The sequence below is a fragment of the Homalodisca vitripennis genome, chromosome 5, assembly GCF_021130785.1.
Source record: "Homalodisca vitripennis isolate AUS2020 chromosome 5, UT_GWSS_2.1, whole genome shotgun sequence".
NCBI classification, from domain to species: domain Eukaryota; kingdom Metazoa; phylum Arthropoda; class Insecta; order Hemiptera; family Cicadellidae; genus Homalodisca; species Homalodisca vitripennis.
The window spans coordinates 66,622,768-66,636,687 of NC_060211.1; the positions used below are offsets into that span (position 1 = coordinate 66,622,768).

Below are 13,920 nucleotides of genomic sequence, written 5' to 3' on the forward strand. Positions count from 1 at the left end.
AATAGCCATTTTGTTTAAAACTTTCTTATTATCTGAAGGAGGTATTTTGAAAAGGGAGGTGAAAAAGGAACACATTTTAGGTCAAATTCAGCAACAACTGTACCTATTTTGATCAGGACCGTGACATGACTTTCAAAAATTGTTCACATATTTTTGCTTCATATCAGTGAAAAGTTTCAATACACATATCACTGTATTATTAGAACATAAGAAATAATGAATTTAAAGATATATAACAAAATTTAATACATTGTCTTAGGCCTAAAACCTCATTCGAGTTTGCTTATCAGCAAAATCAAGCCAGGGGAAGCAGGGTCTGAAGGATAGTTACAAATTCAAAAATTTTATCTGCCAGCTTGTGTACAACAGTTTAGTGGAAATGAAGGAAATAATTATCAGTTTTTCATAACCATGTCATGTTGGGTGTCATTGGAAAAGCCTAAATAAGCACTGTAACATTCATTGGCTTTTTTTATATCACAAAACATTCAAGATTAAGACCCGAGAGGAGCTGAGGAGGAATTGCTTAGATAAGTAGAAGTCTTTTCATTTAAGTATTTAATAACATCCACCATTCAGAAGTGACATTAATGGAAATGTGAAGGGTGAGAAATAGACATTCCTGAAGCATGGTATGTGAGGTGTTATTAGACCTTAATAAGCATTTAATACATTACTGACTGATTAATTATTTGTATTGAGCAAACCATTCAAGACTAGTAAAGCTTGATTCTTGAGAACGGGGGGGATAATTCCCATGTTATAATGCAAAGTACACCTACAAAGGTTTCTGCTTGGACTATTAAAATTAGGATTTCTGGTCCTCAGAACTCAATTGGTTTGATTCTTTACACCAGAAAAACTTTTATTTTCAGATAATAACACATAAAATTTGAAGTTTTACAGTAGTCTTATTAATAATGACAAGAAGAAAAAATGGGAAAATAAATGTACAAACAAATGTATTATGAGGATCACATGACTTTGTTTAGTCAGTTATAAATAAATAATATGATGAAGTTAGTCTTTGGGATTGATTTATAAAATAAAAACCCCTACATTTTTGTTAACAGAACATACATATCAAATGGAGCACTAATATTTTTTGGCTGGGATTGTTGACTATGATGGCTGATGAAGGAGTCTTGTAAATAAATGTAATAAAACCAATTAAATGATTAATCAGAAGCATAGCTCATATTGTAGATCTACTGATCTAACAAAAACTAACGTAGATATTTGACCCCATGATGAACGAAAATATCTGTAGTCATCAACTTAAAGATAGATATATGCTTTTGTAAGAAATTCAAGATAACAAATCCAGGATACTTTGGTAGAGTTTGTAGATGGAATTGTATCAATATAGAATATCCTGCAGAAGGCATACCTGGCCATAGGGTCCTTCATCTGAATCAGTGGCCTCAACGGTGGTAAGAATTCCAGGCCCACTGTCCTCCAAGACCACCAGTGAGCTCTGGTAGGGCTTGAAGATGGGCTCGTTGTCGTTGACATCTTCCACCAATAGCAGTAGACTTTGGGTGATGAAGTTTCCATCTCCCAGGTGTCCATCGGTCAGTGTCAACACCAGAGCATACTCGTCACGCACCTACAACAGTACACAAGTCAACAGAGAGCAGTGTTTATGTACTGTACCCAACATTTTCATGTATACTGGAAGTATGACATTGAGAAAAGTCATTGGAGGTCAAAACAAAAATAGTTTGTAATATTTCTAATGATAACTTAGTAATATTTTTAACCAAACAATCTAAGCCGGATATCATCACCCTGTGTTAAATATTTTCCATTTGTTATAAAAATCAAGCTCCAAAATCAAATCAGTATTTAAAATTCCTTAATGACAGAAGGTTCCACTAAAAAACAGTCTGCTTCATGAGCTTACCCAGGATTTCTTTGTAGGTACAGTGGACAAGACTTTTGTGTGACTTCAAAATGTTTCTAACAAAGTAGGCATATTAAACAAAACGGAAACTCAGGTATTTTTCAAGCAACGGAGCTATTCGCACTAAATGATTTTTCAAAGACAAAATGTTGTCAACGAGAGTCCGTTGCATTCTATAAGCACACAACCTGGTTTTTTTATCGATAGAGAATTTATCCTAAGAAACAAATGGATCACCAACCATGCTAGTGGAGGTTTAATTGATGGGTGGGGAGAATTGTGTATCAAAAGGAGTAAAGATATGAATTTTTTATTGTTGTCTCAGGTAATGTTTTTTCAGCTTGACAGTCTTCTATCATTAGACATGAAACTAATTTTAAATCAGTGTCAGCTAACTATATAGGCCTACATGTTGGTATTTCTTTTCTATTTTTATCAATTTGTAAAGATTTCTTTAAACTACTTTGTTAATTGTGATGGTTCAGAGTTCAGGCAGTGCGGATCGCTCAGCTCTTATCTCTCTCTGTGTCCCTTTGCAGGGTTTTAAGTTCGCGATACTGGAGTTGTGTGTGCGTTAACTATCGTAGTTAGTGGATCACTTGGTGGAGTTTTAATTTCGCAATTTGTCTATATTTTTATTAATTTGTTTGTTTATTTGTTAATTATGTCGAGTTGTGGCGTTTGTGTGAAGGCCGTCACGGTAAACACCTAAAGTTGTTGTGTGCTGACTGTGGGCGTTTGTTTCATGGAAACTGTGTTAACATGAGCAAAGTGGATATCGAGACTCTCACTAATGAGGACATCGCCTGGAGGTGCAACCCATGTGCTGCAATCCGACGTCGCAGTATGAGACTGGAAGTACAGGCTGAGCAAGGTAAACTGTCACTTGAAGATGTCATGCAGGCAATCAATGAAATAAAATCTGACCAGAAAGTAATAATTGCTGACTTCAATAAATCACATGAGAGCCTTGACACCAAGCTCGCCGAAACTGCTGCTATTTTGAGGAGCCAGGTGGATGAAATGAAGAAGTATAGGGAAGGGATGGAGAAGTTGGAGGCGGAGAATAAAGCGTTGAGGAATGAGATTGCTGCTTTGGAGACCCGCGTAGAGGAAACAAGAGATGTACTCCAGGAGGAAACTGCATCGAGATCCAGGGCATCCCTGAGGAGCCTACAGAGACTGTCGACGACGTGGTTGACATCGTGGTTAAAGTTGGGAAAGCGGTTAACATGGACATCAACGCCACGATGATCGACGCTTGTCACCGTCTGGGGAAGAAGAATGATTGCGGCTCGCAGAGGACCCCGTGGCATCATTGTGAAGTTTGTCCGTCGGCTTGACAAGGAGGAACTCCAGAAGAGGAAGCATCAGAAGAGGGATCTCTCAACGCGGCATCTTGGAATGGCTATGGACTCCACAATCTACCTCAACGAGTCACTGACACCTTCAAGGAGGAGGTTGTATGCGCTCGCTCGTCAGGCGAAAAAGGACAAAGGGTACAAGTATGTGTGGCACCGGGGAGGAAAAGTTTTTCCTAAGAAAAGAGGACAATGCACCTGTCATACAAGTATGTAACCAGGCTGACCTTGAAAGGCTTTAGTACTATTCTTGTATTGTAAGTATGTATTTTAATTATTGATTCCATAACTTTAATTTGCTGTGTAATTGATGAAATTAATTATGAATTTTTTGTGACATGTATTGTAATATTTTAGTTTAATTTTTCTCTAAAGGCAGTCCAAAATTTTATTAATAATAAAAAAAAATTGAACTTAATTAATGATACTAGTTTTGAAGAGATAAAATTGTTTCGATAGAACTTTTATGGTTATTCATCAAAATATTCGCAGCATGAGGCATAACTTTGATAGCCTGCTAGTACACCTATCTTCTTATAAAAGACGACCCGTTTTTTATATTCCTTTCCGAGATATGGATTAAAGATTCCGAAGCGAATCTGTACCAAATTAATGGCTATACCCTATTTTTAAAATGTAATAATAAATATAGAGCTGGTGGAGTCGCTGTCTATGTTCATGACTCGTTTGTTAAAAGTGTAAATTTTATTTCAACTACTAATTATTTTCAAACAGCAGATGTTTTATCGTTCTCCGTTTTAAAATTGATTCATATGAATTGGTTTTTTATGGCTATATACAGGTTGCAACATTATTCTATTCCTGCGTTTTTATCTGAGCTACAAACATTTTTAGAAAATGAACTAAAATTAAAAAGAAGTGCTTGTATAATTGGTGACATGAACATTAATTTACTAATCAATAGTAGTGCAGTAGACGATTACGAAATGTTGATGGCTAGTCATGGATTTGAGTCGATGATCAATGAGCCTACAAGAATTGCAGAGCGTTCTGAGACATGCATTGATCATGTTTATGTTAAACTTGCCTGCAAAGACAAGACAATGATCAGTGCTGCGGTAGAGCATGCTCACATAACCGACCACTCGCTGACAGCCGTGTGGGGGGTGGGTTGAGGGGGGGCACCCCTCCTCACCCGGTCCTCGAACAGCTGATAGCACAAGTAAAACAATACCGCATCAACTATAAATATCTTAACGATGTTCTCGACCAAACTGACTGGGCACCAAGTGTATGGAACGGAAAACGCGTCTGATGCTTTTGATAAGTTTTATGATTTGTTGCAAGTTGCGATTAGTGCAAGTAAAGCTGAAATTGAACTAAGAAATAAATGTGTTAAGTTGAAACCTTGGATCAACGATGGAATCTGTAAGCGTATCATATTTAGAAATAAACTGTTTAAGAGATTTAAAAAGCACAGAAACCAACAAGGTGACAGGTTTAATATTTTTTTCATTCGCTTTCGAAATAAACTGAACAAAGAACATAAAAGATCTAAAAAAATGCTTATTATAAAAATCTGTTTGAAAAAAGCAAAGGAAACCCAAAACAAACTTGGAATATTTTAAATGAAATAACTGGTCAAAAAAGTAAACAAATGGATTATTCATTGGAAATAGGACAAAATGAAATTACTAGAGATCCTAAAATAATAGCTGATAAATTCAACAACTATTTCCTAACGGTTGTTGATAGCTTAGCCGACAGTATTGAAGAACCGACAAATTGTGAATTTTTGCCTTATGCCGGGTCATTCCCTAAGAATTACGAAATGCGTTCTATGTTTCTGGAACCTGTACTCTTACAGGACCTGCAAGACGCTGTCAACTCATTAAAGAATGGCCAAGTCTCCCGGATTAGACGGAATTAGTTCAACTTTAATTAAACACACATTTCCTAAAATTTGTTATGTTCTTTTATTTATAGTAAATTTAAGTTTTCAAACAGGAGTTTTTCCGGAAAAATTGAAGTCAGCAGTTGTTATTCCGATTCACAAGAAAGGCCCCTCAACAATTTGTAGCAACTTCCTCCGCCCTATCTCTTTGGTTTCTACCATATCTAAGGTCTTAGAGAAAATTATGAAGCGAAAATTGATTAATTTCCTCACTTTGACGGAGTTTTTTAGTCGCAATCAGTATGGGTTCAGAGAGGGCGTGAGCACCGAAAACTACACTTTTAAATTTCATTGGATTGATATCTGAGGGACTTGACCCAAAAACAAACATGTTAGTGGGCTGTTTTTTGGACATAAAAAAAGCCATTTGACACTGTTGATCACGGAATATTATTGGGAAAAATGTTTGACTGTGGATATAAGGGGAGTTGTTTTTAAATTGGTTTCAAGATTAATTTAAAATCTAGAAGACAGTGTGTAAAAATTAATGGAGTTTTCAGTGCAATGGGTGAAATTAAGTGTGGTGTACACTCAAGGATCAGTTTTAGGCCCTACTCTTTTCTTAATTTACATCAATGATCTTTGTAATGCTAGTCTTCAGGGGTAGTATAACTGTTTTGCTGACGACACTGCTTTGTGTTATTCCAGCTCCAGCTGGGTGTTGATATAGAGCTTGCTATGAATGTTGATCTCAAAGCGCTAAAGTGGTGGTTTTGTAAAAACAGAATGGTTCTTAGCCCTGAGAAGACAAGTTATATTAATTTTAGTTTAAGAGGTCAAGTGTCTTTTGACGCCGGTTGCAATTATTTATAAATGTTTTAATTGTCTTTGCAATAATTCTATTTGCAATTTATCTTGTAAACCGGTTGCAGAAGCAAGTGAAGTTAAATATCTAGGCGTAGTGTTAGACAGAGAATTAAACTGGAATATAACCACATATAAGTATTGAAATCTAAATTAAAAAATTATTTACGAGTTTTTTATTTTCTGAGGAATTTTTGTGACAAAGAGATATTACGTCTTTTTTATTTTTCATTGGTAAACAGTCGGTTAGACTATGGTATTTCGTGTTGGGGAGGCACTTACAAGACAAAGCTACAGCCTATTTTGAAACTTCAAAAACATTTTATTAGAATTATAGTAAACAAACCTAAAACTGAAACCTCATTCCCTCTATTTGTCAGCCTTAATATTTTACCTCTAAGATTTATGTTTGTGTACAAAACTTTAAAGTTGTTCTATGATAAGAGTGGAAACCTACCGGATGTTGACATTAATGAGTATAGGTTTAAACTTCGCAATGCAAATAACTTTAGAACACCTAAACCACAAAAAACATTTTTTACTAAAACTTACTTTTTTTTTAGCCCCAAGAATATTTAACAAAATTCCTAATGAAATAAAATTTAAAAAGTCAAAATTCTGTGTTTTTTGAAGACATTAAAACAATGGTTGTTTTCTTTCTGCGACATTGAGGTTTTAATTGAGGTTCAGGAATAAATGAATTAAATTTTCATTAATTTTCCAAGCATGGTCCACAAAATTTACCCTGAAATAGATTCCAGTAGCATGTATTATCTTACACATGATTACAAAATTTTCAATAAAATAGCTTATAGGGACTTTTTTTCTTTTTAAATTTAACTGTCTGAACTTTTTATTTTTTTTAGTTTTTAATAATATAATTACACGGTGTCCTCTAAACAGGCTTGCCTTGGAGGCCCTAAATTTTCTCAGGATTTAAAATATTGTTTTATATGTACATATTAAAAATGTTATTAGTTTTTCTTCCTCTAGTTGTGTATTTTGTTAGCATTTATCTGATGTATACTTTAATTAACATTCATATTGTAGTTGCTGTAATGTACATAGTAGTTAAGACTTAACAATTTGGACAAAGGTTTTTTTTAGTTTGTATAATTTGATATTTTTTTTCTTCATTAAGGTCAGCCCTGGGAGAGTTTTTGTTTTGTTTTGTTTTTTTTTTTTCACGCTCTGTAACTACTGTATATATTTATGTTATCCTGAGAAAATAAATTTATTCTTCTTCTTCTTCTTAAAAAAAAAATTGTGTTTTTACTCCAAAGTTTACTATTTATAAATGTGATTTTTATAGCATGAAATAGTAAATTTTATTGTGTTAAGACTGTAAAAACTTTAAAATTTCTAATAGAACAAAATAACTACAGTAAAATGATATGTATTACAGTATAGTTATTGTTATAACGCTTTTTGTAAATCTTCAACTTTTGGGTTCTCTATTTCTCTAAAAAATATAATTGTAGCATAAATAAAGATAGCCATATAACAGCAAACTATCTATAAGCAAAAAATTGTAACACATGTTATAAAAATATTATTTAATACCATACAAAAACTTGTAGAAAAGTTGCCAATTGACAGAAAACTAGTGACTTTTTTCTTATTCTATAAAAATAGAGTAGCTTGTACCAAAAAAATTAGAAATAATATTAAAAATCTAGGTAGTTATTTAGTTGTAACAACATTATATAATATGTAATTATTCATCAAAATATATATTAACAGTACACATATTTATAGCACAGATTATGCACATTTAATTGATATACAACACTTGTTGAGTACTTTTATTTTTATCTGTATTTAGGTTAAAATATTGAACTAATGCATAATCATGATTGATTCTACTCATTGACTTTATGCTTTATAAAATTTCACCAAGAACTTTGAAAAACTACCTCATTTTGAATGATAGTATAACTCTTTATGATCACACAGATAACAAATTTATTACTGTTAATCTTTGAATTGATTGTTTAGTGTGTTGTGAAAACATCGGAATTGGTCAGAGAGAGGGTTAAGGGGTTAAGGTTGGGACTTTCAGTCTTTTGATTTAGATTTCTGAGGGTTTTATATATATATATATATATATATATATATATATACCATAATCGATATGCCTGATAGTGGGTTTTCGTTTTAGGTAGTTTGGTTTTGAATTTATATATACAAAATATATATAAATTCTTCAACACCCTCTCATTTTGACTTCTGCCAAAACTTGGGTGGGGACTGATTCTTTCACAGACAAACCAATTTCAAGAAAAACTAGGTTGTGTGCATACACAGTGCTAATTGGCTCTCAGCTCTTATACTGCAATAAAACAATTTTAAGGAAGATAATTATACTGTTCTTGGAAATTTTTGTTACTAGTATAAATTGTTTTACAAAGCTGTGAAAAGGGCAGCATTTATATTGGGAATTGTAGTTGTAAGCGGTTCAGATACTCTTCTAGGAAAGATTTTGAAAGTGTAAAAATTAGGTGACCAAGGATGTGGAAGAATATTATACAATGGCAGCCTACTTTTAATAGCCAACACAACACCAGAACTAATCATGGTTTAATTACTGGGTTAATTAGATACCAAGGTAATTAGAACAAAATACAAAGCGCTACTAATTACTTCCTGGAAGGTAAGAAATTAAATTAACAGAATTTGTGAAACTTTTTTAAACTAATTTACTCATAGAGTGTTTAAATTAAACTATTAGATAAAAGTGAAACCACTTTTTTCACTTACCTCTCTGTCCAATTCTTTTTTCAGATAGACATTTGCTTCGTTGACACCAATAGTTTCAATCCTCAAAACATCATGTCCGATTTGTTCCCTGACTCCAAATGTCAATGTGTCCCCATCGGGGTCAACACCTCGTAGTCTGTATATCAGGCTTCCTAAAATTGAGTGAAAATTAACATAGTCAAATTGCCTAAAAAATCTATTAAAGGTAAGACAACTTAAATTACAATAGCGGTGTAACTAGGTCTTGACTTTAGGAGGGGACGAATCTGATTGAATAGCACATGATACAAGTGGGGATTTTAGGGGTTTAAAAAAATGTGAATAAATCAAAATTTAAACAAATTAGATAAGCTCAGTTAAAAGTAAAAGAATTAATATTTTCAAAACAGTGCTATACAAATTTTCTTTTTATTTTAAGACTCTTGGAGATCTATCCTCCTCATTCCTTCCTATAGTTACGCCACTGTAATACACTCGCTTTATAATGTAACTTGCTGTTATATTTTTGTTCTATAAACATAAATACTTAGAAAAAGCAGTGTTAAAATATATTAAAAATATGTGAAAAAGAGGCTAATTACAATAGTATTGAGCTTACATTACAATATGTATTACTTGTTGTCGGCTCCTTTTTCACTTAATGCAGAAAAACTATTTTGTTTATCAGTTAAGGAATTGCATAAAATGTTGCTGTGTAAAATGAAAAATGATTCTTGGTCCCTGTTCTATTTTGTATGTAGTTATTAACCCTAGAACGGCAACAGGGATTACGCGTAACCCCACACAGAATAATTATTTTGTTGTTGTTGTGGCAATCTTGCTAATACGATCTTGATATTTTATCTATTCTACAAGCAGTCCAGTCTGTGCCCGCACGCGAGATAACAAGTGTTTTGATCAGTTCAAAGTGACTATAAATAATTGCTTGGGGTGACGTATAACCCCTGTTGCCTTCGGTGTATGTCCAATTGCAGAGTGCTGTGTGTTTAAAGTTTTAAAGTTTTATTATAATATGGCAAGTACAATAGACCCAAACTTTAGTGATATAGTTTAGAGATATGTTAGATGAAGACAGTGTGATAATTGATGAAGATCAAAGTTCCATAACTTCTGTGGAAGACAACACTGAATACCCAACCGACTATGATTCTTCAGCTGCTTCTGACTCGGAACCGGATAATCCTGCGTCTCAAGTACAAGGACCTATAGTAAAAGGTAAAATTGGTTATACTTGGTCACTTGTACCACCTCCTACTACTAGAACAGCTAATAGAAATATAATTCGTATACCTCATGCAAGGGGAACAGCTCTAAATATAACAACTGAAGAGGATGCTTTTAAAATATTGCTAGACCAGTCAGCCATAAATATGATTGTCATTCATACAAACACAGAGATAGCTAAGCGTAGAGAAAAATTTACCTCTCCTCAAAGGTATTTATGTGATACTGATTCAACTGAAATTTGCTTGGCTTTGATTGGCTTGCTATACACAGCAGGATCACAGAAAGATGGACACCTTAGCACTTCTGAAATGTGGTCTCCTTATGGATCACAGTTTTATAAGTGTGTTATGACTGAAAATCGATTTAGGTTTTTACTGATATGCTTAAGATTCGACAACAAAGACGTGCGAAATACAAAAGACAATTTTGCCCCCATTAGAGAGCTTTGGATGAACTTCATTGATAAATGCAAATCAGTTTATGAGCCCCATGCTGTTTATGTTACTATTGATGAGCAATTGCTGGCATTTCGTGGCCGATGTCCATTTAAGGTTTATATCGCTAAGAAACCAGATAAGTATGGAATTAAAATAGTGACTATGTGTGATGCACGCACTTACTACATGATTGATGCAATTTCCGTACATTGGTAAAGACCCAGGTAAAACTTCAGCTGATTATTATGTAAACAATCTGACAAAAACAATACATGGTACGGTTCGCAACATAAACATGTGATAACTGGTTTATGTCTGTGCCTCTTGTTGAGCAAATGGCCAAAGATCACAACTTAACACTTGTAGGGAAACTGTAAGGCGCAACAAAAGAGAAATTCCTACCTCATTTTTGGCAGACAAACAAAAGCCTGTTCAACACAACACAATTTGGATTTTCTGGTCAAGTGATGCTTACATCATTTACTCCTAAAAAGAACAAATGCGTTTTGATTCTGTCAACTATGCATAACCAACCTGATGTAAATAAAGACTCCCAAAAGCCTGAATTCATAGAGTTTTACAACTCGACTAAAGGAGGAGTAGATACATTTGATAAAATGGTACACGCATACAGTGTAATCAAGAGGTACTAGAACGATGGCCCCTCCGCATGTTCTATGGAATGTTGGACCAAGCAGGCGTTAATGCAATGGTCCTGTTCAAAAAAACTGTACCATTAGAGAATATGAAGCGAAGGCAATTTTTTAAAGGAGCTGGGACTGCAGTTGGCAAGACCTCACATAGTAAAGAAGACTGGAAACAAATCTTCCCAAAGGAGCTGAAGGCTACATCAAGGCAATTCTACACATAGAGGATCCTCAGCTACCCCTCAACCCACCGGCAAAGCTAGCTAAACAAGCTAGATGTCACTTGTGTCCACGTTTTGTAAGGACAAAAAAGTGAAAACTGTGTGTTCAAAATGCAGGAAACCAACTTGTGGTGACCATCGCAAAGAAGTCTGTGATGAATGTTTTTAAGACAAAAGGTAAATTTATTACAAATTAATATGTTGCCTTAGCTACAATAATATGTTATAATTTTATATTTCATTTGTATTATATTTTTTTTTAGTCAAAAACATTAATTTATACTAGTGTGGTCTATAAACACTCGTATTGTTTTTTTTTTATTATTCATGATTTTAAACTATATTATATGAACATAATTATACATTTACAAAAGTATTTTAACTACTCAAAAATGCTATTTTTCACTAACATGTATCTTATCATTAAAATATGTTGAGTAAGCGTATTTTTTCTCATTCTTTTATGTAACTATCATTGTTTTGAATGCATTTTGAATATAGAAAACTTGTTTCAATTAAGTCTTCCTTGAAATACATTTCTTAATACTTTATTAGGAAAATAAGAAAAACAAATATAACAGTATTTTGTGTATTTTATAATCGGTTTATTAAATAATGAAGTTAGAAGCACTTTTAATGTATATTTAATATGCTTTATTATACTTTTAAGCAAAATGGGGTGGACGCGTCACCCCATGTTGCCTTTCAACGTTGTCCATTCAATGTTGCTATCGTAGGGTTAAAAAAAAGAAAATATGTTAATGCTGATAGCAAAGTATTGCTATTAGTGAAGTCCTAAAATAATTTAGTATCCTGCAGTGAAATTATAATGGCTTTAAAACTTTAAAACCCATAACAACTGTATGATATTATCACATACCCTAACAGCTGACTATTACCTGCAGGGGTATCTGCACCTTCCTTCAGTCTCAACACTATTTCTGTTTGTCCGTCTATGAGAAATTTCGGTGGTCTGTTCGCGAGTGTAGGGTCACTAACGAAGATATTTACAAGGGCAAAATAAACAACAGTCTTGCCAACCGCGCACATCCACTGAACACTCCCGGAACAACTCACTGGCCTCTCTCGCAACGATGTCACCATTTTCCCTCCTTGGGCTTCCTGAACACTTTGTGGTGCAGTCTATTGAGGCACATGTTTTGGGTTCATCCGCAGCGCACATTTGTCGTGGAAGAGATGAAACCACCCCAGCCAGTCAGCTGTCACCTCAGCTTGTGGGATAGAGCCTTACTGCAATAGGGCTGTTCAGACAGTGACATTCTGTGAACTGATGATGGCTTCCTGGAACAACAGAGAGAAGTTTGAAAAAACCTAAAATTTAAGTTTAAAGATATAAAATATGTACAGGAGGAATAAATAAGCTCACTAAAAACTAAATAGATATTGAATCAAGTACTACATTTTCCCCTAACGAAAATACTTGTACAGTAAATTACTTATTACACTTATTTATTACTTAGTATTAACTTGTATGGTTTATTTTTGCTCTAAACACAAACAAGTAAACAACATTTTAGGGTAGTTTTTTTTTTAATAAAAATAATATTTAATGTATTCAACTTAAATTTTACTTTCTTCTGAACAAATAAAAATAAGCACTACCTGGCTGGTTTTTCTTTTGACCAAAGAGTCTAAAATGTGGTACTATAATGGTACATCATAAAAATGTTTAGATGACACTGTTCTAGCATAATATGTGTGAGCATTTTGTTAATTTTGAAATTTGAACACTGCAAAACAACTTCTTCATAAATAGGCTATAGAAATTATTTATGAAAAAATACAAAAGCAAGTTATATTTTCAATTTAAATTTGTATAGACTAGAAATAATTTGTTTATTGTATTGTTTTCATAAGATACTAAATTGATTGTATCTTAATCATGTGATAAGTATGTGAAATTATTTTAAAGTGACACATAAGTACTGATAATAGATTGATTACTGTAAGTACATAATAGTGGATAGTTTAATTATTGTGTGAGTAAAAAAATTGGAGGTCGGCCATGATAAATTAAAAATAAATAGAACCAAACTAAATATATATTAAACTGTGATGAAGAATACTACGATTGGTGTATTATACGCATCAGCGGGCGCAAAAAGTTAACAGGTCCCACCGAGATTTGAACTCGGATCGCTGGATTCAGAGTCCAGAGTGCTAACCATTACACCATGGGACCGCGGTGGGAGAGCAGAGAATTTTTTGTCTCCTAGCCCTGTACTTTGTAAGTGGTAAGGTTACATTGTTTATTATTAGTTGCATGTTGTTGACATCAGTCTGGAACTGCTAGTAAAAGAATCGTATATTACTGTGTCCTATCAATACCAATAAATGTATAATAAACAAACTGAAAAAAATAATTCTTTCACCATACAAGCTATACAATCTGTTATATAACAAAAACGTACTTACGGACAACTACTACCTACAATCAAATTAAACTTTATTTTATAGCACCATACGAGCATATTTGTAATACTTGAAGCACATTTTTGAGCATTTGTAATTCATAGAGTATAGTTCAACATCACAAAATGATTGATTTTTTTTCTCCGTGGATAAATAAAAGGGATAGAAATATTAGCTACGTCAGAGTCGCCAAATTTTACACACAGATA

At 33.5% G+C, this 13,920-nt stretch overlaps 1 protein-coding gene and 1 non-coding gene across 4 annotated transcripts in view; both read right to left on the bottom strand.

Annotated features, from left to right (window-relative positions):
• LOC124362311 (cadherin-23) overlaps positions 1-13,920 on the bottom strand; it is a 148,051-nt gene that overhangs the window by 53,943 nt on the left and 80,188 nt on the right. For all 3 annotated transcript variants that reach the window (XR_006922453.1, XM_046816706.1, XM_046816705.1), the window contains exons 3-5: positions 12,178-12,580; positions 8,747-8,898; positions 1,391-1,609 (exon numbers count right to left, since the gene is read on the bottom strand). Coding sequence is in view for 2 of the 3 variants with exons in the window: in XM_046816706.1 (XP_046672662.1) it covers positions 1,391-1,609; positions 8,747-8,898; positions 12,178-12,382 (576 nt within the window). In the remaining variant the exon portion in view is untranslated. The remainder of the gene's footprint in view (positions 1-1,390; positions 1,610-8,746; positions 8,899-12,177; positions 12,581-13,920) is intronic.
• Trnaq-cug lies at positions 13,410-13,481 on the bottom strand. The gene has a single exon. It is a non-coding gene; the product is annotated as a tRNA-Gln (tRNA).